This window comes from Mustelus asterias, chromosome 8 (genome assembly GCF_964213995.1).
Source record: "Mustelus asterias chromosome 8, sMusAst1.hap1.1, whole genome shotgun sequence".
In the NCBI taxonomy this organism is placed as follows: Eukaryota; Metazoa; Chordata; class Chondrichthyes; order Carcharhiniformes; family Triakidae; genus Mustelus; species Mustelus asterias.
The window spans coordinates 69,926,546-69,952,598 of NC_135808.1; the positions used below are offsets into that span (position 1 = coordinate 69,926,546).

Below are 26,053 nucleotides of genomic sequence, written 5' to 3' on the forward strand. Positions count from 1 at the left end.
CATTCTCGCTTTGTTTAATATCCTTGAATGCATTTCATCTGGTCCCAGTGCCTTGTCAACTTTAAGAACCAACAGTCTATCCAACACTTCATCCTATCAATTTTGATCTTTTCTAGGGACAATTTCATTGTCTGTTGTCATGGCCTTGGTCGTATCCACCTCCTTGGTAAACATGGATGCAAAGCATTCATTTAATACCTCAGCCATGCCCCCAGCCTCCATACGTAAATTCCCTTTTAGGTACCTAATCAGCCTTATTCCTCCCTTTACCACCTTTTAATATATATATGTCGATCAAAGACTTTGGGATTTCCCTTATATATTTGCTGCCAGTCTTTTCTCATCATCCCGCTTTACTTCTCTAATGAGCTACTTTACCTCCCCTCTGAACCTTCTGTATTTCTCTTGGTTCTCAACTTCTTTTCTATCTAACACTTGTCATAAGCACACTTTTTCTATTTTATCTTAATTTCATCCAGGAAGCTCTGAAATATTTTGCCCTTCCTTTATTTTTTTAAGGGAATACACCTTGACTGTGTCTGCACCACTTCTGTGTTGGAGGTAGCCCACTATTCAGCTACAGTTTTTCCCACTGGCCTTTGATTCACTCTAACCAGCACAGCTCTGTTCTTTCCTCATTGAAGTCAGCTCTTCCTCGGTGAATTTATTTTATACTGGGTTGCCTATTTTCCTTTTCTATCATCATCCTAAACCTTACAATACTATGATCACTGTCTCCTAAGTGTTGCCTCACTAACACTTGATCTACTTGGCCCACCACATTTCCAAGAACCAGGTCCAACAGTGTATCCTTTCTTGTTGGACTGGACACATACTGCTGTAGAAAGGTTTCCTGAACACAATCTAGGAATTTTTGCCCCTCTCCATCCTTTACACTACCACCATCCCAGTCTACATTTGGGTGATTAAAGTCCCCCATTATAACTACTCTATAATGTTTGCATCTCTGTCGTTTCCCTGCAGATTTGTTCTTCTACATCCTTCTCACTAGTTGGCAGCCTATAGACTAAACCAAGTAATTTAATTGCATCCTTTTTGTTCCTTAGCTCTGGCCAAATTGATTCTGTCCTTGAACCCTCTGGAACATTTTCTTTCTCCAGCACTGCAATGCTCTCCTTAACCAATACTGCCAACCCCTCCCCCTTTCCTATCTTTTCTGAACACCTTGTACCAGGAATATTTAACACACAGTCCTGCTCTTCATTGAGCCAGGTTCCTGTTATTGCCATGACACCATACTTCCACAACAGGTCCATCTGCCTGTCCCAAGATTATTGTCTATTATTTACTACATTGCATGCACATTCATGCACAATAACCTTGATTTAAATGTCAATTCCTGCTACTTTACTCTGACTTCACCTATTAACTCATTATTCTTTAAACTAGGGATTTATGTCTCTACCAGAATTTTGTGCATCCTGGTATTCCTCTCTAATATTTCCTCTTGGTTCCCACACCTCTGCTAAGTTAGTTAAAGCCCTTGCAACAGCATCAGCAAAGAGCCCCACAAGAAATTCAGTCCCAGCTCTGTCCAGCTTGTATCTCCCACACAGTCAGTCACAATGTCCCAGGAATCTTAAGCTCTCCTTTCTGAATTATCTTACTGGCCACACACTCATTGGTCTTATCCTCCTATTTCTATACTCACTTATATGTGGCGTTGAGAGTAATCTGGAGATTACTACATTTGAGGTCCTGTGTGCCGTTTTCTACCTAGATCCCTAAATTCTGATTGCAAGACTCCATCCTCCTTCCTACCTAAATCATTGGTACAAATGTGGATCACGACCTCTGTCTGTTCACCCTCCCCCAAAAGAATGTCCTGCAGCTGCTCTGTAACATCCTTGACCCTGGCATCAGGGAGGCAACATACCATACTAGAATCACTTCTATGACCACGCTTGTCTGTTTCCCTAACTGATTAATCCCCCAGTACTATTGTTCTTCCTTTCTTCTTCCTCCCATCCTGAAAAACCTCATTAAATATGGAATCAGTTTACAAGTCTTTGGCAGAGTGGATTCCATAGAGGTGAGAGGAAAACTGGAGCAAAAGTGAAAATCATGCTTTATGAAATGAGTTTTAGCAATCAAACAAAAGTGTGACACGCGGTTACAGAAGATAGTGAGTGAAATGAAAATTGTCACTGGATGAAGTAGTATTAAATACCAACGCTAAGGAACCAAAACTTCCTCCATCTCAAGGCTAGAAAAACAAAGCATTGGCCGGAATTTCTGGTTGTTCACGCGCCGCCGCTGCTGCAAGCGAGGAAAGAGAAATTTGCGCTCAGCCAAATCACCCTTCACTGCAGCGGGACCAGAGAATCTTGCTGGCGTGAACAACTGGAAAGTTCCGGCCATCATCTTCAATCCTCACCACAAACTCTGCTCTCTAGCTACTGATTCCAAAAAACAAGGAAGAGTTGCCTATTTAGAACTCCTTTCATGGCCTGAGGATATCCCAAAATATCTTGCAGCCAGTGAAGTACTTTTAGAATCATAGAAACCCTACAGTGCAGAAAGAGGCCATCTGGCCCATCGAGTCTGCACCGACCACAATCTCACCCAGGCCCTACGCCCATATCCCTACACATTTACCCGCTAATCCCACTAACCTACACATATTTTAAAGCATAATCGCTGCTGTAATGTAGAAAACCTGGCCGCTAATTTCCAAAAAATAGGCAATGTTGATTGAAGGATAAATACTGGCCAGGACACTGAGGGTGGGATTTTGCGGCCTCGCTCGAACGAGATTATACAATCCCGCCCGAGACTAACAAAGATTTCCGTTCTGGGAACCTCGCCCATCTCAATTCTGGGACGGGCGAGGTGGTGGGGTTTCGGCCTGAATGTCCACTCTCCTTACAAACCATTTGTGCAGGGTAAAGCACGATCATGTTCTATTTGATTTTTGATCCTGAACTGAGTTTTAAACAGCACTTTCTATTTACGACCAAACCGCGAATATCGCCTGCCTACTCCTCTACTTCACTGAAACTCTTGTAAATGCTGTTTCATTTTCAATCTTGAATGCTCTATTGCTTTCTTTGCTAGCCTCAATCCTACCTGTACATTACCACACATATCTTGCTCTGTGCGAAGTTCAACTTCGTCATCACCTCTGCCCTCACTGATTTATATTGATTCACATCCTCTTGAATTTTAAGTTTAAAATCTTTGCCCACGTTTTTATAACCCTCTATAGCATCACCTCACCCAATCTTTGCAATCTACTCCAGCCCTCACACAAGCTTTGTATCCTCGAACTCGCTATTCCTGTGTATTTTGTGTCCTCACTTTCCTCCATTCAAAATTGATTGCAGAACCTTCTATTTGTTCTACCCTTCTCACTGGAACTTCCTTCCTAAATCCATCTACCTTACCACCCTTAAAGTCCTTCCCAAAGTCCATCTTTTTGATCAGTCTACTAATTAGCTCTCCTATCACCTGGATCAATGTCAGTTCCTCTTTCATTTCTGTTTAGCAAAATGCTAAGTAGCAAATGGTTTTTACATTAAAGGCAACTTTGTTAAAGTTATTATTGCCATTTCTGGATATGAGAGATGTGAAGAAACTGCATCAGTGGAGAAGTGTAATAGATGGAGCACAATAATGTGCAATGATTCCAACTTTTCACTGAGAGATAAATGAGATTCTGTGGAGTGACAGCATGTGGTTCTGAAGACAGTTGGTGCATATATAATGAAACCAGCAAAGAGTGGATTGGTTTGGCAGCTGAGTAGCGGAAATCACCGATATGAAGTGTGTGTGAGAAAGTAAACCTGCATTAGTCATTATGATCCCCAGGGACTGATCATTTTAAAATGAAATTTGAATTTGCAATGACCGACTCAGCTGACAAGTTTTCACATTTTAAGACTTTTTACTGTAACAAACAAATTAAAATCAGCCTTAACTAAACAATAACTAGTAGGCAACTAATACAGTACTACATAAATCACTCACCCCCTTTACTCCGTAACATGACCAAAACCCCATGCAGTACTTGTATATTACACAGCACTCTCTGCAGAAATGCAGTCTTTGAAGGAATTTGTCTGCAGTTACTCTTCTAACATCCAACAGGCTTGTTTCTCCCCATTTCTCTTGAGTCATAATGTTGTTGTTTGCCTCAGCCTTCTGAGAATACCTGATAGGACTTGCAGCAACACTACCCATTCCAGTGACTCCTTCTCAGAGCTGCACCAGGGTTTCCTTAAATCTCCACAGGTCCTATATCTTCAATCAGAGAATGAGCTCCCATCATTATTCTGCCTGGTGGCCAACAGGAAAAACGGCAGCTGCTGTGAATAGCAGAGGAATTTTCCTCTGATGTTCACAGCAGCTGCTGTTTTCCTAGTCTCTTTACAGAGCATTCTCTCTTTCCAGCACTTATGCGTCTGACAGCAATAAGGCCAGCTGCCCTTTCCTTTGTCTCCAGGTGTTACAAATTTTCACCTAGCTTTAAATAGGGCATGACCTAGGTCCCTGGCCCATGACATCTTGGTCACATGGGCTTATTTCCAGGTAGAACTAGTAAGTCATATGTCCCTCTCAACTACTTCATTTTACCTTGAATTAAAGCAACAGTATAAAACATAAGGTAGAACAGTGGCACAGTGGTTAGCACTCGTGCCTCAGCACGAGGGACCTGGGTTAAATTCTAGCCTTGTGTGGAGTTTGCACATTCTCCCCGTGTCTGCGTGCATTTCCTCCGGATGCTCTGGTTTCCTTCCACACTCCAAAGATGTGTAGGTTAGGTTGATTGGCCATACTCAATTGCCCCTTAGTGTCAGGGGGACTAGCAGGGTGATTACAGGGATCGAGCCTGGGTTAGATTGTTGTCGGCGAAGGCTCCTCTCAATGTAGGGATTCTATGATTATATAGCCATCATTATAACACCTCACATTCATAGTAAAAGAGAGAGAGAGAAAGAAAGAGGAAGAGTGAGAGAGACTAACCAGTAACCCAAATACATTCATAGCAAGTTTATTCCAGATTCATGGTTTAGACATGATTAGATTATGGCTAGGTAAATTCCTTTCTCAGCCAGCATTCATTGTCCAAAGTGATTTTGAATAACATCTTGTTTTTGAACAAGTTGAATATTCAGGTAATTGTCTGGATGTTTATGAATGGGTCAAACAATGTGGACATTCGTATTCTTCTATGGTGATAGTTTTTGATGGGTTCTTATGGACTACCTGGCTCCATTGCTAATGGCTTTGGAATTTGTAAGGTACAGTCATGCAAATGTCAGGCCATCATACAAGTTGCTATTTAAGTCAGTAAATGCTGGGCTGGGTTTTCTGCTGCCCCTTGGCATGCTTTGTGGTGACAGAGGTGGCCCATCATTGACTAGAGATGGGATCCTCGGGTCCCACCACTGTCAAGGGAGTTTCCTGCTATTTGTGGGAAACCCATGGCAGGGGCTTGCCATCGGCAGGACCAAATGAATGCCGGTGGGAACAGCTGGAAAGTCCTGCCCGTATTTGCTCAGTCAAAATTCAACCAGCGATTTCAGCCTAATAAATAGTAATTTTCAATATAAGGCATGTTTCTTAACAGTGCAGTAAAGAAGTAATCTGAATTGAGACAGTAAACAATTAAAGTCATTAACAAACAAGGTCTGAAATTCTGCTTCTCTTTGGTTCATTTGTTCGTTCATTGCCATCATAGCCCTAGTGGGACCATTAATATCATCTTGCTTCTGCTCTGGATTTCTTCAAGTATTCCTCAGTCTGCATCATATCTCAATGTTATCCATCCAACTGATTTGTCCTTTTATGATTAGGCTGTCGGAAAGTTTGTTTCCAATGTCTGTACTTTCTCTCTTTAACTGTACTTAGCAATCCTTTTTATATATGAACCTCCATTCTTGATGTAACCCACTCATTTGCTTCTCTGTTCCTGCAACTGATACTGAGCATCCTTCATCAGACTCACATTTCAAAAACTGTTATCCTCCCCTCATCCTCTTTCTTCAGAAGCCAACTTTCTCATCCATGGAGTGCAACACTCTAAACTAGTGAGTTCACTGGATTCTGGTTGGTTTCACATAGAAATATGGAAAATAGGAGGAGTAGTCGGCCATTTGACCCTTCAAGCCTGCTCCGCCATTCATTATGATTATGGTTGATCATCCAACTCAGTAACCTGTTCTTGCTTTTCTCCATATCCTTTGATCCCTTTAGCCCCAAGAGCTATATCAAACTTCTTCTTGGAAACAGACAATGCTTTGGTCTCAGCTGCTTTCTACAGTAGAGAATCAAATCAAAAGTCCAGTTGACAGAGACTGGGAACAATCTGACCCTTGGTTTAGGGACCTTTGAACCCTATGAAGAATATTCTGAATAAAACAGAGTTTCAGACAATAAAATACATTAAATTAAGCACATGACAAATGCTTAAGGAAAGATTTATGCATTTGGGTTTGTAAGAATGGAAAAAGAGAACTTACTGCACAGAGAAATCCAGAACCTGGTGTGGTATCCAACCCCAAAAGCAACCTTGCGACTGAGATCATGTAGTCCTTCACAAATGACTGTCACCAAGAATAAATAGCCGAAAAAGTCATCAAAATAATAACACATTGAATGAAAATGTCTCAGGTTATGTTGAAACAAACACATTAATATAAAACCATTCTACAGACTCCTTAAATAATTTCTTAATATGAAAAAATAATTGACATTCGTTTGTACTTTATATACCCACAATAACAAACTGATGACCTGGACACATAAACATTCACCAAGGCGTTCTAGTCACTAATGCTTGATTGACAGGCAAGACAGTGATAGGCATTTTTATTATTCATTCACAGGATCACGGGTATCACTGCAAGGACGACACGTATTGCCCATCCTTAACTACCCTCAGGAAAGTCGTGGTAACTTTTTGAACTGCTGCAGTTAATGAGGTGATGCTACTCCCATAGTTCTATTATGGAGGGAGTTTCAGGATTTTGACCCAGTGATCATGAAGGAACGGTAATATTTTTCCAAGTCAGGATGGTGTGCGACTTGGCAGGGAATTTGCTGGTGATGGTGTCCCCATGCACCTGCTGTCCTTGTGCATCTAGGTGATAGAGATCATGATTTTTTTTTATTTGTTCAGAGGATGCGGGTGTCACTGGCTGGGCCCATCCCTAATTGCCCTTAAACTGAGTGTATTTCAGAGGGTAATTTAAGAGTCAAGCATATTGTTGAGAGTCTGGAGTCACATGTAGGTCAAACAGGTAAGGGCAGCAGATTCCCTTCCCTAAAGGACCAGATGGGTTTTTACAACAATTGACAATGGTTTCATAGTCATCATTAGACTTTTAATTCCAGATTTTTATTGAGTTCAAATTTCACCATTTGCATGGTGGATGTGAACCCGGGTCCCCAGGGCATTACCCTGGGTCTCTGGATTACTATTCCAATGAAAAGACCACTACGCCACTGCTTCCCCTAATTTAAGAGGTACAGAACACTGCGGAGTTGCTGCAGTGCATCTTCTAGTTAACGGTTAAGGTGGTGGATGTCATGTCAGTGCATGGGCTGCTCTGCCCTGGACAATGTTGAGCTGGTGACAAAGTTAGAATAAGAGACTCTTATGGGAATGCATTATTATTAATTTTTTGTTCTTTTTAAGTTTCCATCTTTTTCAAATGAGACATGTGTGCACATTACATTCTTATACATTGGCTTGAGGGGTAGAGCCATTTTAACCGACCAACAAAGAGCTGGCTTGATAGATTAACCAAAATGTGAGAGAATTTTCTGCTGTTATACTTCTATAATTTGACCTAAGTTCTGTGGGACTAAAACATCAAACTGTCAATATGTGCATAATGACGAGTGAAAGTTCTCTAACAAGAGCCAAGTTGGACTAAGTCCCATGATTAAATATATTTTGATACTGTTATCAAATCTTTTCTTTGTGATTGAATTAAGCATTGATGTGAGATGCAGTAAACAAGTCTACTGCCCAGTCACCTGCTCTCCTATCAGGGGAGGATGGAAGGAAACTATGAAAAATAAAGTGGTAAGTGAAAATATGGTTTAAAAGCACAGCATAGTTGTTCTGTGTTATTAGTTGCTACCATGTGACACAGTGACCAGGTCACTGGCACACAGTCAGGCTCTGTGGCCCGGAAAGGGAAGAGAGGGGTTAGGAGAGCGATAGTGGTGGGGGATGCGTCAGTTAGAGGGACAGACAGGCGATTCTGTGGGGGCGAACGGGACTCCAGGATGGTAGTCTGCCTACCTGGTGCTGGGGTCACGGATGTCTCCGAGCGGATAGGAGGCATTTTAAAAGGGGAAGATAAAGAAACGGATGTCATTATACACATTGGTGGAAATGACGTAGATAGGAAGAGTAGGGGGGTCCTAAGGGAGCAATTCAGGGAGTTGGGAAATAGGTTAAAAAGTAGGGTCACTAGGGTGGCCATCTCTGGGCTGCTCCCAATGCCTCGTGCCAGTGAGGATAAGAATAGGGAGTTGGTTCAAATGAATGCCTGGCTAAAGGACTGGTCCAGGAGGGAGGGCTTTATTTTCATAGACCAATGGGAGGTTTTCAGGAGAGGATGGCACCTGTACAAGAGGGAGGGGTCACAACTAAGTTGGAAGGGCACAAATATCCTGGCTGGGAGCTTTGCTAATGCAGTTCGGGGGGGTTTAAACTAGTGTGGCAGGGGGGTGGGGATCAAACTATTAGGTCTATAAGTGTGGTGGCTGGGGACGAGCTTGGGGCTGGGACAAGGCTGGCAAAGAAGAAGAGCACTCTGGGGGAGGACGACCTCACTGAGCCTGGGGGTCTGGAGTGCTTATACTTCAATGCAAGGAGCGTAGCAGGTAAAACAGACGAACTTGGGGCCTTAATGCGCACGAGGAATTTGGATGTGGTTGCGGTGACGGAGAGTTGGTTGAAAGAGGGACAGGACTGGCAGCTGAATATTCCAGGGTACAAGTGTTTTAGGCGAGACAGAGGAGGGGCCAAAAGAGGTGGGGGAGTAGCGGTATTGGTTGGAGAGCATATTACAGCGGTGCAGAGGGAGGACAATTCGGAGGAGTCGTGTAGCGAGTCACTCTGGGTGGAGCTTAGAAACAGGAAAGGCGCAGTCACTATGTTGGGGGTGTACTACAGGCCCCCCAACAGCCCAAGGGAAGTGGAAGAATGGATATGTCAGGAGATACTGGATAGGTGCAGGAAATATAGGGTTGTTGTAGTGGGAGACTTCAATTTCCCTGGTATAGACTGGAAATCGCTGAGGGCAGGGACTCTGGATGGTGAGGCATTTGTAAAATGTGTACAGGAGGGTTCGTTGGAACAATATGTGGACAGCCCAACTAGAGAGGGGGCTATACTGGACCTGGTGCTGGGGAATGAACCCGGTCAGGTCTTCAAAGTTTTGGTCGGGGAACATGTGGCAAATAGTGACCACAATTCTGTTAGCTTTAGGATAGTGATGGAAAAGGATGAGTGGTGTCCCAAGGGTAAGGTGTTGGATTGGGGGAAGGCTAACTTTATTGGGATCAGGCAGAAATTGGCAGCTCTTGATTGGGAGAGGCTGTTTGAGGGTAAATCCACATCTGGTATGTGGCAGTCTTTTAAGGAATGGTTGTTAGGGCTACAGGACAAGCATGTGCCTGTAAAAAAGAAGGATAGGAAGGGTAGGATTAGAGAACCGTGGATAACCAGGGAAATTGAGGGACTGGTCAAAAGGAAAAGAGAGGCGTATGTTAGGTCCAAGCAGCTAAAAACGGAGGGAGCTCTGGAAGAGTATAATGAAAGTAGGAAAATACTCAAACGGGGAATTAGAAGAGCAAAAAGGGGTCACGAAATGTTCTTGGCAGACAGGATTAAGGAGAATCCCAAGGCATTTTATTCATACGTTAGGAACAAAAGGGTTGTAAGGGAAAAAATCGGACCTCTCAGGGACAAAAGTGGGGACTTATGCTTGGAGCCCAAAGAGGTAGGGGAGATCCTAAATGAATACTTTGCGTCGGTATTCACTAAGGAGAGGGATGTGTTGACTGGGAGTGTCTCGGAGGGGAGTGTTGAACCGTTGGAGAAAATCTCCATTACAAAGGAGGAAGTGTTAGGTTTGTTAGAGAATATAAAGACTGACAAATCCCCAGGGCCTGATGGAATCTATCCAAGGCTGCTCAGGGAGACGAGAGGTGAAATAGTTGGGCCTCTGACGCAAATCTTTGTCTCGTCACTGGACACAGGTGAGGTCCCAGAGGATTGGAGGATAGCCAATGTGGTCCCGTTATTTAAGAAGGGTAGGAAGGATAACCCGGGTAATTATAGGCCGGTGAGCTTGACGTCCGTGGTGGGGAAGTTGTTGGAGAAGATTCTTAAAGATAGGATGTATGCGCATTTAGAAAGGAATAAACTCATTAACGATAGTCAACATGGTTTTGTGAGAGGGAGGTCATGCCTCACGAACCTGGTGGTGTTTTTTGAAGAAGTGACCAAAATGGTTGACGAAGGAAGGGCCGTGGATGTTGTCTATATGGACTTTAGTAAAGCGTTTGACAAAGTCCCTCATGGTAGGCTAGTGAAAAAGGTTGGATCCCATGGGATAAAGGGGGAGGTGGCTAGATGGGTGGAGAACTGGCTTGGTCATAGAAGACAGAGGGTGGTAGTGGAAGGGTCTTTTTCCGGCTGGAGGCCTGTGACTAGTGGTGTACCGCAGGGCTCTGTATTGGGACCTCTGCTGTTTGTGATTTATATAAATGATCTGGAAGAAGGAGTAACTGGGGTGATCAGTAAGTTTGCGGACGACACAAAACTGGCAGGACTTGCAGATAGTGAGGAACATTGTCAGAGGCTACAGAAGGATATAGATAGGCTGGAAATTTGGTCAAGGAAATGGCAGATGGAGTTCAATCCTGATAAATGCGAAGTGATGCATTTTGGTGGGAATAATGTAGGGAGGAGCTACACGATAAATGGAAGAACCATAAAGGGTGTAGAGACGCAGAGGGACCTGGGTGTGCAAGTCCACAGATCTTTGAAGGTGACGTCACAGGTGGAGAAGGTGGTGAAGAAGGCATATGGCATGCTTGCCTTTATAGGACGGGGCATAGAGTATAAAAGTTGGGGTCTGATGTTGCAGATGTATAGAACGTTGGTTCGGCCGCATTTGGAATACTGCGTCCAGTTCTGGTCGCCACACTACCAGAAGGACGTGGAGGCTTTGGAGAGAGTACAGAGGAGGTTTACCAGGATGTTGCCTGGTATGGAGGGGCTTGGTTATGAGGAGAGATTGGGGAAACTGGGGTTGTTCTCCTTGGAAAGACGGAGGATGAGGGGAGACTTAATAGAGGTGTATAAAATTATGAAAGGCATAGATAGGGTGAACGGTGGGAAGCTTTTCCCCGGGTCGGTGGTGACGTTCACGAGGGGTCATAGGTTCAAGGTGAAGGGGGGGAGGTTTAACACAGATATCAGAAGGACATATTTCACACAGAGGGTCGTGGGGGCCTGGAATGTGTTGCCGGGCAAGGTGGTGGAGGCGGACACACTGGGAACGTTTAAGACTTATCTAGACAGCTATATGAACGGAGTGGGAATGGAGGGATACAAAAGAGTGATCTAGTTTGGACCAGGGAGCGGCGCGGGCTAATTGTTCCTGGTTTCTCGTTTCAAGGCTTCATTCTACGATCATCTTGCTGGTGCCAGTACAGAGTGAGACTGCGGATAGTTGGGAACCTGTCTCGGGGGCAGGGGATTCATATGGTGTTCGTGGAAGTGGAAATGACTAGGGTTGGGAAGCATTTTCCGATCGGGGCCATTGTGATCTCCTGGACTCGTTTCGATCGCCTCAGGGGGTCGGAGAGGAATTTCCCAGATTTTTTTTTCCCCATATTGGCCCTGGGGTTTTTCACTCTGGGTTTTCGCCTCTCCCTGGAGATCACATGGTCTGGAATGGGGGGGTGGGGGTAAGTTAATAGGTTGTAATGAACAAAGCATCGTAGCTGTGAGGGACAGCTCGGTGGATAGGATATTGGTATGTAGATAGGCTGGAAAATTGGGTGGGGATCCTGGATTCAGGATTCAATCCTGGACCGGGGAGCGGCGCGGGCTTGGAGGGCCGAAGGGCCTGTTCCTGTGCTGTATTGTTCTTTGTTCTTTGTTCATGTAGGTAATAGCTTACAAAGGACTTTGTCAGCATGATGCAATTGCAAACATATCATACTAAATGACAAAAATGCAGTTTTTTTGTGTAACTGAGTAAGAACCTTAGAGAATTACTAATTGCAATAATTGCACTTATTTATCTATGCATTGTTATTACGTTCCTCTGCAATTTTCCCACTGTAAATGATTGGAACAGAAACCAGTTGAGCTGAAAAGCTTTTGCATACATTCTAACCAAAGTTAGGAATGCATCGGAAGAGCTGGAAAATAAACCTGGATGTGGATATTCTGGATTACATTGGGGATCCCAGGATAGCCTTCAGAATCTACCTCGTGTTCAGTTTGGCGGTGGCAACATTTAATCAGGTAGGAGGACGGCAATAGGAAACTCTGCCATTTTCCTGCCTCCACCCAGATTAAGTCCTTAACAGGAGAGCCAGAGTTGCCTCCCCATCCTGTTGTCAATTGCAGTCCTTATATGGGAGTGGGAGGTTGGCCATGTGGAGAGTATGATAAGTAAACCTAGGTGGGGTTGCTTATGGGCTCTTGGGGGTCCCTCATTCAAAGCCACTCAGTAGCTGATCGAGAGACCCAGCAGCAGAAAAAATGGGTCCACTGAGTGCCATTCCTCTGTCTTTGCTGCCAACTATCCACACCTGTAAATCCCCTTTTGCCAACACTCAGCTGTGGCATGGGATCGATGAACAATATTAAGTTTGGGTGGATGTCATACCGGTAGATAGCACTGCTGAGCAATGAGGAGCTGCAGGCCTCTGATTAATGAGCAACTCTCAGCGGGGGAACCCCTCATCCTCCAGAACCCTTGATTCCGGGGAAGGCTGCCACTGCCCAGTTAAGTGCCTGATTGGGTCTTCACGAAAAGTGACGTGGAAGGTGAGACCCCTGTCACCTCCACTAAATACCGCGTAGTACATAACTGACTGTGGGAACTGTTGCTTGAAGCAATCTCACAGTAACAAGCATCAACATTCTTCACTTCAGGACTGAAATATAATCATGTTTACAGATTTCTAATTATGATACATTCCACAAAAGGACAGGAAACTAATGCTCTTTCCCTTCTCCAAAAGATAGGAAAACAACATTGAGTAGCTATATCACAAATAAATATATATGAGTTAGAGTGTTTTGAGGAAGGCAGCTCTTTCGCAGCTTCCAGGTCCAAATACAGAAGGATGTCTTTTCAATCTGTAGATACTAAAACAAAAAATATTAAACCAAACCTCGTTAGGAGGTTATGTTGGCATTTTGATAGAATCAGACACCTTAATCTATTTCTTGGATAGTCTGATTACATTCAGCAGAGTAACAACATTTTGCACAGTTTGATTTATTAGATGAATGTTAAATCAATCTAGATGTCAATCAGCTTGCTTAAAAGAACTGATACTAATTTGCAGAACAGGTACAGATCTATCAGAATTCCTGATTTGGCATTATTCCAAGGCACATTAGGCCGGTGCCATTCTGTATTAGGTTTGATGACAGTCTATTGGAGTTGTGGATTTATTTCATTAATAATAACAATGAAAAACACTACCTGGTACAACAGTGTATCTAGCATGCTGATGCTGAAGACTCTCCCAGCAGCAAATGGTTGACGGAACATGAATGCCAGATTGGAACCTTTTTCACGTTCTTTCTGCAGAAGAAACAGATTAGGCTTTGTTTTTATTTTCAGCAGTGCAACACTGCCTCTATCTGGGCGGTGCAAGAATTAAACATAATGGGCTACAGTTTTTGCATGTTTACAAGCTACTAGAATTATATAAGAGCTGAAGTATTTTGTAGAATCTTGGCGATTTATTAGTCATACTTTGATGCTAATTTTCTGGACTGGTTAAAAAATACATAGTTTTCTATACAAGCAATTCAATGTTTTCGGCAAATATGGTGATTATTGTACCTAACTACAGCAGCAGAGTTATTAAAAGGAGAACTGATTACATGCTGTAACTTCATTATGTCACACAAAGTATTTTACTGTCATACTGAATAATAATATTTGACCAGTTTATTTTGCAGCAAGGTTGATCCTTGATGCTCTGGTGTGGTAGAAAGGCATTATAATGATGGAATCAGTTTTCCTCAACAGTACTGTATTAAAAAATATATATTGAACATCTTTGACTGAAGAGCACAGATAAAGTCACCTTGGGTTGGCGTAAAGTCACTGCAACATTTACATTTTTTAAATGGCAAATGCAAAAGAGTATTTATATTGCACGTGACAATTCTGTTCAACAATTCCTTTGATCATCCATTCTATACTCCTGACCATTAAGATATACACTAGTTTTGTCCCAATTAGTGAAAACAAGATATTAAATTGGATATTCGCATCTGCATTATTTTAACACAAGTGCATTTTTATCATATGGTAAAATGTTAAATGTGAAAATATAAAAATAGTCTTAAACAAATTAATCAATAAATGAAATGTAACATTGGATATTTCAGATTTGATCCACAGCCTGTATTAATGGCTCTCAACTGGAGTAATGGGAGATGTGCTTCAATTAGCCGAAGCAGAATGTTGAATTGCATAGACAAATCAGGTAGAGAGATTATTCACAGCAAGTAAATTACACCTTGAATACTGTATCCTATTCTGGTCAGAGGAAAGACATCTAAGGAGTGGAAACAGTTCAGAGGGAAACCATGAGGCTGATCTTTGTAACATTGGGTGGCTGAGGAAAGGTTGCAGAAGCATTATAAGGAATTTGAACTCTCCATTCAGTGGGAGAGGATCAAGACAGCATTTAAAATGGAGTTCTCCATTTTTAAAAATTTATTAATTCATGTGGTAAGAATGTGAAGCACTACAACAAGGAGTAGTTAAGGTGTATGGTGTGAATAACTTTAAGGGGAAACTAGTTAATTTCCTGAGGGAGAAAGACACAGAAGGACATGCTGATAAGAGTTAAATGAAGACTAGTGGGAGGAGGAATGTGTGGACCATCTCGGTCAGCAGGGCGACCTCTTTCTGTGCTATAGATGATATGGAATACATTCCCCTGCTGGCAGGCTTGAAGGCAGGGTGGTCATGCAAAAACCAGTGGGTGGCCTTTCCATTGCCTACCCACCCACCGTAACCTGTCTGAAATTTATGACAGGCCCACCTTTAGGCCAATCAATGGTCGCTTTAGGTCCTCATCCCGTTGTCGATGTGGGAAACATCCACTCGCTGTCCATTGAGAAGTAAGCAGTATGCTACTGCCTAATCCACCTTCCCAAATATCATTTTACTCTCATCCTGCTATCTGTCATGGGGCATGGAGGATTTTGCCACAAGCTCACACAGAGCTTGGAGTCTGTCCCTTCCAGCATGGGCAGTGGTGGCTAATTCAATGAGGAGATTTGTGGACCCAAACATCATGAAATGTCTGACAGCTCATGTCTCAACTTACATGGCAGCACAACAGAATCCCCACGATGTCTGAATGCTGCAGTGGACACTCTGACCGGGGTCATGGAATCTTAGCTTGTTGTCATGAAAGCTGAGACTGCAACCGTCATGGCTGTAAATACACAAAGGGACTTGTAGGGTCTCACAGTAGTCGAGTAATCTGTGCTCTGGCAGATTTCCAGGAAAGCAAGGTGCAGCTCCAGAGGGGCAGTGACTCCCTGCGGTAGCAACCAAATACGATCCCAATGCCCACAACCTGCAGACATTTGCAATTTTTATCAATTCCTCCAAATACCCAGTAATTCACCAAACCCCAGTAAAAATCAGTAGAAAGTAATAAGCAACTAACCTGCATGTTGGGTGATGATGTCTTTAAATAGCACTGACGAGGGATCTCTCACGCTACTGAACACATGCTCAACAGTGAACATTAATTCAAGCAGCAAGGTCAAAAAGGGCAGGTCAGGCATCAAATCAGATGTAACCACCTGCCCATTCTGTATATTTCTGTTGCATGCAAGTAACATGGCATTCATTACAAGCCATTCCAGAAGTGAACAGGAGCAGCAGTTTTCTACTAAACTAGTACCCATAGCACCAAAACCACAGATGTTCCAGAGGTAATTCTGTAGCAATGAGACTATGCATTTTCGACCAACAAATTTAGGGTATTTTGGGAGAAAAATTAACAGTGCAACCAGAAGTATGAGAAATTTGCATTGACTTTTGGAAGTTGTGTTTTAGTAACAATATGAAGAAACCTGAATACTTTGCTTGCCTAAGGACCAGTAGGCTAAGAATGTGGTGTGGAGTAATGCCAACAGCATGGGTTCTATCCCTGTACTGGTTGAGGTAATTCTTGGGGCCTACTTCCTTGCTTTGCTCCATAGCCCCTCAATGGACTGCAGCAAAGGAAGAAAAATAGAAACACCCTGTACTGGCCATCTACTGAAACTACCATGCTAACCAGAAGACTTGGATCATCCTTACCTCTGGGATCATGCAAAAGCAACAAGAGAATGGGGGCACATGCCCTTGCTCCACTATAATCAAATTCATTAGCTTGGATTTAGCTGTAAAAACTGAGATATTTTGAAATCGCTTGCAGCTTGGACATACTCAGATGAAAAGGAGTCCACCATGATTATAACTATTTTTTTCCATGTAAATGACACCTTCAGTTGAATTTTAAAATCTAAATCAGAAAACACCAAGGAGCCTGGAAGTGAGAATGTAGCCAATGAATTTCACAGTGAACTGAACTACATAAAACTCCCTACACAAATGACAGATGAAAGAAGTGGAATATCAGACTTAAAACAAATTTTTCCAAGTGCCAGACATTGCAAAAGTAACAAATTCACATAAAAGTTGGTGACATAAGATCTTGATTGAGCGACATGCTCAAATCATTAAAGTAAAAGCAAGTGAAAACTAAAGGCACTGAACCAATCAATCAAAAGCAAAACAGACAATTGAAATAGCTTAAGCATTTTGAAGATGCAGTGGTTCTCAGCATGGTTTCAGCCTCTGTCCTGGGCTTCTTCTAAAAGCAGGCGTTCTGTGTCATCAGATTCCTGAATACCCAATCTGTGAAATTTTAATTCTTATCTCAAATCTCTTTAGTGACCCTTAAGTCATTTATATAATAATTTTCTATGAAATCTGCTGCTGCATTTTTTAATGAAGTATTCAAATAAATATTATGTTAACTCGGTCACTAAATATACAATTCATGAAATTCACAAGTGTTATCTGGAGGACCTACCCAATACCATACGTTATACTATTTTCTGTGATCCACGATTATTTTGATTAACACCAAACATTAAAGTGGTACAAAAGTTAATGCAATATTTCCACATTGACCAGTACTCAAAAAAAGCAACATCTAAGATTGCAATCACATACACGTGCACAGATGCAAGAATGCATGTATAAATTCTCACTTCCCACTTGAGATTTTAGGTTAACTACATTTTGCTTGGAGGGGAAGTGAATTCATTAACAATTTCTCTGCATGTGTGTTTTTATGTACAATGCAAAACATCAGAATAATAACAACGTGTGGCTCCTTGTAATTGCTCATTATGTTGATCATACAATGAACATAGAACATATAGAACATAGAAAGCCACAGCACAAACAGGCCCTTCGGCCCACAAGTTGCGCCGATCACATCCCCACCTCTAGGCCTATCTATAGCCCTCAATCCCATTAAATCCCATGTACTCATCCAGAAGTCTCTTAAAAGACCCCAACGAGTTTGCCTCCACCACCACCGACGTCAGCCGATTCCACTCACCCACCACCCTCTGAGTGAAAAACTTACCCCTGACATCTCCTCTGTACCTACCCCCCAGCACCTTAAACCTGTGTCCTCTCGTAGCAACCATTTCAGCCCTTGGAAATAGCCTCTGGGAGTCTACCCTATCCAGACCTCTCAACATCTTGTAAACCTCTATCAGGTCACCTCTCATCCTTCGTCTCTCCAGGGAGAAGAGACCAAGCTCCCTCAACCTATCCTCATAAGGCATGCCCCCCAATCCAGGCAACATCCTTGTAAATCTCCTCTGCACCCTTTCAATGGCTTCAACATCTTTCCTGTAATGAGGTGACCAGAACTGCGCGCAGTACTCCAAGTGGGGTCTAACCAGGGTCCTATAAAGCTGCAGCATTATCTCCCGACTCCTAAACTCAATCCCTCGATTAATGAAGGCCAGTACGCCGTACGCCTTCTTGACCGCATCCTCCAGTTGCGAGGCCGATTTAAGAGTCCTATGGACCCGGACCCCAAGGTCCTTCTGATCCTCTACACTGCTAAGAATGGTACCCTTCATATTATACTGCTGCTTCATCCCATTGGATCTGCCAAAATGGATCACCACAAACTTATCCGGGTTGAAGTCCATCTGCCACTTCTCCGCCCAGTCTTGCATTCTATCTATGTCTCGCTGCAACTTCTGACATCCCTCCAAACTATCCACAACACCACCTACCTTGGTGTCGTCAGCAAACTTACCAACCCATCCCTCCACTTCCTCATCCAGGTCATTTATGAAAATGACAAACAGCAAGGGTCCCAGAACAGATCCCTGGGGCACTCCACTGGTCACTGACCTCCATGCAGAGAAAGACCCCTCCACAGCCACTCTCTGCCTTCTGCAGGCAAGCCAGTTCTGGATCCACAAGGCAACAGCCCCTTGGATCCCATGCCCTCTCACTTTCTCAAGAAGTCTTGCATGGGGGACCTTATCGAACGCCTTGCTGAAGTCCATATAGACCACATCCACCGCTCTTCCTTCGTCAATGTGTTTGGTCACATTTTCAAAGAACTCAACCAGGCTCGTAAGGCACGACCTGCCCTTGACAAAGCCGTGCTGACTACTTTTGATCATACTAAACTTCTCTAGATGATCATAAATCCTGTCTCTCAGGATCCTCTCCATCAACTTACCAACCACTGAGGTTAGACTCACCGGTCGGTAATTTCCCGGGCTGTCCCTGTTCCCTTTCTTGAATATAGGGACCACATCTGCAATCCTCCAATCCTCCGGAACCTCTCCCGTCTCCATCGACGATGCAAAGATCATCGCCAAAGGCTCCGCAATCTCCTCCCTCGCCTCCCACAGTAACCTGGGGTACATCCCATCCGGTCCCGGCGACTTACCAACCTTGATGCCATTCAATAGTTCCAACACATCCTCTTTCTTTATGTCCACATGCTCGATCCTTTCTGTCCACCGCAAACCAGCAGTACAACCACCCAGATCCCTTTCCACCGTGAATACCGAGGTAAAGTATTCATTAAGCAGCTCCGCCATTTCTAACGGTTCCGCACAAACTTTTCCCCCTTCACCTTTTAAGGGTCCTATGCCTTCACATCTCATCCTTTTACTCTTGACATATTTGTAGAAAGCCTTGGGATTCTCCTTAATCTTACCCGCCAAGGCCTTCTCATGACCCCTTCTCGCTCTCCTAATTTCCTTCTTAAGCTCCTTCCTACATCCCGTATACTCCTCTAAATCCTTAACACCTCCTAGCTCTCTGAACCTTCTGTACGCCTCTCTTTTCTTATTCACAATGGTGTGATACTGAGCCAGACGGGACCCCTGATTCAATCCCTGGCCTGTTCTCAATGAAGTCAGAAGCAGGCGTCTTGCAATTAGTCTCAGTATCCATGGCATAAGGGAAAGAAATTTTTTTTAAAAACAATGGCTGGGATTTTCAAGCCGCACCGTGGCAGGACCCGCTGCAAAAGTCCAATGACTTTCGGAGGCACTGGACAATCCCAGTGGCTGGCGGGGCCAAAAATCCCACTCAATGTGTTCCTATTCAACGATTGTAGTTGCAAATCATGTAGCTGTGTGGATGCTGATTGAGGGCAAGTTCAGATTCTGGAATATTGATCCCACACAATCAAATAGCTCTCTATGAGTCACTGATTTGAGGAGATGGATACAAATCTTGTTAGCAACAGGATTAATCGTTAAAACGCAAATGGATGATCAGTTTGACACTTTGTGAATTAATGTTGTAAATATTCATATGATTTTGGTGCATTGTCCTGCTGAGGTTTTGTTTATGATATTCAGGCCTGGAACAATTTACGATTGTTAATCTTATGAATCCGTGCTTCATAAGATGAAGAGTGTTATCATCCTAATTATGCATGCTGAAGTTATATCCTTAGTGATTAGACTTTGGTCTGCACTTTAAACAAATATATGACACTTCACCAGGCATGGGGTAAATGACTTATGAATATTCAAATACAGCTGTTGTGCTGAATACTGTTCCTTTAATGAGAAACATATCGCTTTAAATCGACCTATTTATCTACATCAATCTTTTTTCAATTAATTAATTTAAAGCAGTTGGTTGTGCAGGAGGTACAGATCAACTTGGGAAGTGACATGGGCATCTCTTCCAAATGACTTTCAGTAAGAGTCACCACTAGTATTAATTATTAAAACAGTACCGAGTGAGATTCTGAACTCTTTCTCCTTCCACTCATATTTAATTATGGAGCTCATTATTCATCCATGCATTGGTCAAGGCAGTGCAATAATCATAATTTATCCACAAATTTTTACCATGTGAGGCGACATTTCATTGAAACAATAAAAAGCGGTCGTCTTCATGATAAATAAAAGCAAAATACTGCGGATGCTGGAAATCTTAAAAAAGAAACAGAAAACGCTGGAAAAACTCAGCAGGTCTGGCAGCATCTGTAGAGAGAAACAGAGTTCATGTTTCAAATCCCCATATGACCATTCTTCAGGACAAACAGAGTTCAAAAATTGAGATAATTTGACGGCAATTGTACATTGGCAATACTTGGTTACATTGAGGGTGCTTTTCAGCCAGTCTTTGCTCTCCGTGTGAATGCCAGTGGGGCCTCAAGATCTGGAAGTCACAGTTCTCGCCATGAGAATGTTCTTTTGGATCTTCCCCGCCCCTCACCAATGATGTCATTGGGTTCAAGCCCATAAATTATTAAATTTGAATAAATTTAAATGTTATTAACCCACTCCCTCACCAGATATTGACCCCATGCCATATATCGACATGGGTTCACACAGACGTAAACCTGTTGTTGGGGTCTCAAAGGGAAGCATAGCCCCCGAGAGAAAGGGACATGGCCAGGCACCGTGCCCATGCCAACTTGGCAGCAGTGGCAACTTGGCAGTGCCAACCTGTGCCAAGGGTTGGGCCCCAGTGAGCCGTTTCACGGGCTCCTCGCTGGGTGCCATGGCCTCCGCGCGTCTCCGGCAGCTGGATTTCCGGCGTCGTCAGCTCCGCCAGAAATAGGTGCGAAGGTACATAAATTATTTAAATCACCATTTCAATATATTTTAAATATCATTAGCGGACCCGGGACTGAAATCTCCAGGCCCGCTAGCGTCTTACCCACTGCCAAGAGTATTCACCCCTGCCGGACTTACTATAGCTCCCAACGTGCGGAGAGCTGGCGGCCCGATTCCACTGGAATGAAGGGGGCCCCGTTGAGGCTCCCCAGAGGGTTGGACGCTGAGGGGAGTGCGGCCTGGGCATTGCCACCTTGGCAATGCCAGCCTGGGCACCCTGGCATTGCCCAAGGGGAAAAGTGGCAATGCCTGGGGGCATCTAGCAGGCGGGCATCAGGCAGTGCCAAGGGATGGGGTCTAATGGGGATGGCGCCTGATGGGGGTAAGATTGGTGGGGTGGGGGGGCCCGCTGCCACTCTGCACTCGTGATCAGTGACGGGAGGGTTGGGGGTGGGGACGAGGCCATCAGGGTGGAGGGGATGTCGGGGCAGCCTTTGGAGGGGGGAGGAAATTGTGGCGGGTCAGGGATAGGGGGGGTGGTGGGAAGTTGGGGGGTCGAGGCTGGCCCGGACAAGTTCGGGGGGCCAGCAATGAGGGGGCTCGCCAGTGATCGAGCTGGCCAGCACTGGGAGGCCGGCAGTGCAGAGCCACTGCGCATGCGTCGATCTCAGCGCTGACAGATCAGTGCATGTGCAGTGGCCCGCTCAGCGCTATGCTGCTGGCCTCTCCAGCAGGAATAGTTCCTGCCCACTAAATATTCAAAAAGAAACATATTTCCCTCCCTTTCACTATTATCCCCAAGTATCATCAGCGTAAATTCCCGGGTATAATTAGAAAATACCACACTGTTTGCTGAGCCACAATAACTTTCACTTCACATTGGTTTGCCCTAGTCGGTCATTTAGACCAGTAACATGTAAGATTTTAATTCACTGCTATCCCTGTGCATCATTGTTGGCTTGCTTGTTAATTTATTGCAATTTGTGTGTTTGTTACAGCAAGTCAGTGATATGACAATCTATCAAAATACCAGGAAATAAATTATTAAATTCACTTGTTTGCAGACACATATTGTATTTTTGAGTTCACATGCCGTATAAATATATCCGTAAAGTACGGTTTGGTTTGTAGATTTGGAACGAAGGTGCCAAAACTTGCTTTTTCTTGTCATTACTTCCCATTTTAGGATTTAGTTAGCATCAATTTAGGATTCAGATAGCATCATTAATAAGCTTCTCTTTAGAATAGATAATAAAGTTATGGCAAATATAATAGTAAGAAGTTTAACAACACCAGGTTAAAGTCCAACAGGTTTATTTGGTAGCAAAAGCAAAAGCAAAAGGTGTGGCTTTTGCTACCAAATAAACCTGTTGGACTTTAACCTGGTGTTGTTAAACTTCTTACTGTGTTTACCCCAGTCCAACGCCGGCATCTCCACAAATATAATAGTCACAGGCTTGACACTGGGTGGGACCTTGAGCTCACGTTCGCAGGAATGGTGGCACATGTTACAAATGCGGAGAGTTCAGAAATGTGAGATTCTCGGTGGCGAGATTGCGTTTTATGTTTTTGAACTAACCACACCAAGGAGTGATGTGAAACATGCTGGGGAAGGCCATGAACCTAATTTGAATACATCAGCATATCATTAGCGAGCATTCACTCCGGACATTGAGACCGTACCAGATATTCAGCTGGTGCCGGTGTGACGTATCATCGGCACCATTCACAACAGCTGTAACCTGGTGCCGTCATCTGTGAGGGGAATATTGAAGGTGTGCAATCAGGCTGCCATTACTTCTCGGGCAGTCCAACACACCAGGGGCACCGAGATTGCTGGGGGTGCACATGAGTGCAGCTTAGGGCTGGGGTGTGGTCACTGTGTCATGGGGGGGGGGGGGGGGGGGTGGTGTGTGGGGGACACTCAGTGGCCTTACCTTCCCTCCATATCAGGTCACCCCTTACTCCAGGGAGATGTGTTGGCTGCCAAGCAGACATCATTTCCTGGTTCTTCCATGCGGGGTTACTGTTCAACAATAGCTGAGTGGGTGCCCTATCTTGTTGAAGCTGCAAACTGGATGGGAGGTAGTCACAACATAGGGGTTGTACTGGGGGAAACTATGAGGTTCTGGGGTCCTGCTTTGTGAGAGGCCAGGTTGCAAGGACAGTTTGGGGATATCAGTGATGGGGAGTTACCCTGCCTCATGAGGCATAAAGACCCTCTCACTTGGACAAAGGCAAATGCAGTGACACCTACAACCTTCACCCTGCCAATGGTATGAGGCCAGAGGGCATTACTGGCCAGCAAGTTCAAATCCACTTTTTTGCAGTGCCAAAGAAGACTTGTCTGTCTCCCAAGGAGACAGTGGACCATGTCTACCACATACAGCAACAGCTGACACCGCATGGAACTGGAGTTCACCCAAAGCCTGTAGTCCTTAAACTTATAACTGCTCTGAACTTTTCTGTAAGTGGTTCATTCCAGGGCAACACAGGGGATATCTGTGGCATCTCTCAGTCAGCTACTCACAAATGTATAAGGGAGGTGACAGATGCCCTTTATGCCAGGGCTGAAATGGGTATCATGTTTGACTGCGACCAGGCGTGCCAGGCTGACAGGGCCATTGCCTTCACCCACCTAGCAGGGTGCCCTGGTGCAAGGTCTGATAGACTGCGCCCACATGGTTCTTAAGTCACCATGGTGGATTCTCCTGTGAAATAGGGATTAGCAATTAAAAGCAGAGGTCCTCTACTGGACAAGTATTTTATGGCTGCACATGAAACACATTTACACACTGTTAAAATGTTTTAATTAGTGTTGATGCAATTAAATATTTCATATAAACCTAGTATTTCAGAGAAAACATTACATATAAACATTATGCAATTAGAGTTGTTCAATCTTTCCAATTTTTCATAAAAAATTTCTATACCTGCCTGGGTACAGCTGCATGCTCAAGGACAGAAACATCACATGATATAGAATGTGGTACATCCTACATAGAATCATACATAGAAAATAGAAGGAGGAGTAGGCCATTCGGCCCTTCGAGCCTGCTCCGCCATTCATTATGATCATGGCTGATCAAATTCAATACCCTGATCCCCATAATCTCTTGATCCCTTTAGCCCCCAAGAACTATATCTAATTCCTTCTTGAAATCTCACAATGTTTTAGCCTCAACTACTTTCTGTGGTAGTGAATTCCATAGACGTACCAATATCTGAGTAAAGAAATTTCTCCTGCCCTCAGTCCGAAAAATGTTACCCCTTATCCCTAGTTCTGGACTCCAGCACCGTCAGGAACATTCTTTCCAAATCTACCCTGTCTAATCCTGTTAGAATTTTATAAGTTGCTGTGAGATTCCCTCTCACTCTTCTAAATTCCAATGAATATAATCCTAACCGACTTAGTCTCGCCTCACATGACAGCCCTGCCATCCCAGGAATCAGCCTAGTAAACCTTCACTACACTCTCATCTATAGCAAGAACATCCTTCCTCAGATAAGGACATCAACGTGCCTCACTAACGCCCGATACAACTGCACTAAAACATCCATATTCCTATACTCAAATCCTCTCGCTATGAAGATCAACGTACCATTTGCCTTCTTTACTGCCTGCTGTACCTGCGCGCTTACTTTCAGCAGCTGAATATATTTCTTACAAACAATGACTCACAGAATGATATCTTAATTATAACCAGTACTAGTAGTAAGCACCTACTCAACTGTACTCACCCAAACAGCTATTTAGATTTCTTTAGGAGATGTAAACTTGCAGTCTGCTCTTTCTTACAGTTTTTTAATCAAATTCTTCTCTCGGATTTACTTTCTCTTTACTCCATATTCCTCCTAGCTTTGTTCCCTAAGTGTTATGTTTAACCCATGTCCTGAAAAAAACAGGAACTGGCCTCTACATCACTCAGCCCGGCATTGATAAATGGTAACACAATCTAACAATGGGTAACTCTAAGGATGACCCAAAATAACTTATCAGCTGAATCTTAGAAACTGAGGGTGAGATTTTCCCAGAAATCACAAATGCCAAAGGCATTGGAGCTACCAAGAGCAATGGCTGCTTTCTCGACCTTACAGTCTGGGACTTGGAAAAAATTCTTGAAAGATTGGGTCCCATGATGTATCGCTGGCAGGGCGGCCTCTGAATTGCCTACCCTGCCAGCTATTTAAGACTGCAGAAGATTGGGCCGCCATTTTTAAAGGCCACAGAGAGCGAGAGCGCAAAGAAGTTCACCCTAGAACCACACCCCCACCCCCTGCCAAGAACTGTACTGCATCACCACCGGCTCTGCCCCCTGATACGATCCGGTCACTGACTCCGGCACTGTCCAAGCAATGCTGGGAGCAGTGCCATTGGAGTGCCAAGCATGCCCCTCTCTCTCTCTCTCTGAGTGCTGCACTCACCAAGCTCCCTTGGGAGGTCTGCTCGCAAGGTGCATAACTCCAGAGACCACTTGTGATTCACATCGTTCTGCCATCACTCTGCTGTGGATTTTCTGATGAGACGGGGCGGGGGACCGGGATGATTCCGGCATAGTGGCTCCATAATTATATGATAATATATTCAAAGGATGTCCCTGGCATTGAACTCATGGGGGAAGAGGACAATCACATCACACATTTACACCA

At 43.9% G+C, this 26,053-nt stretch overlaps 1 protein-coding gene across 3 annotated transcripts in view; it reads right to left on the reverse strand.

Annotated features, from left to right (window-relative positions):
• kcnt2a (potassium channel, subfamily T, member 2a) overlaps positions 1-26,053 on the reverse strand; it is a 743,558-nt gene that overhangs the window by 212,977 nt on the left and 504,528 nt on the right. For all 3 annotated transcript variants that reach the window (XM_078218141.1, XM_078218140.1, XM_078218139.1), the window contains 2 exons: positions 13,725-13,826; positions 6,486-6,569 (listed from right to left, as the gene is read on the reverse strand). In XM_078218141.1, coding sequence (XP_078074267.1) covers positions 6,486-6,569; positions 13,725-13,826 — 186 coding nt within the window. The remainder of the gene's footprint in view (positions 1-6,485; positions 6,570-13,724; positions 13,827-26,053) is intronic.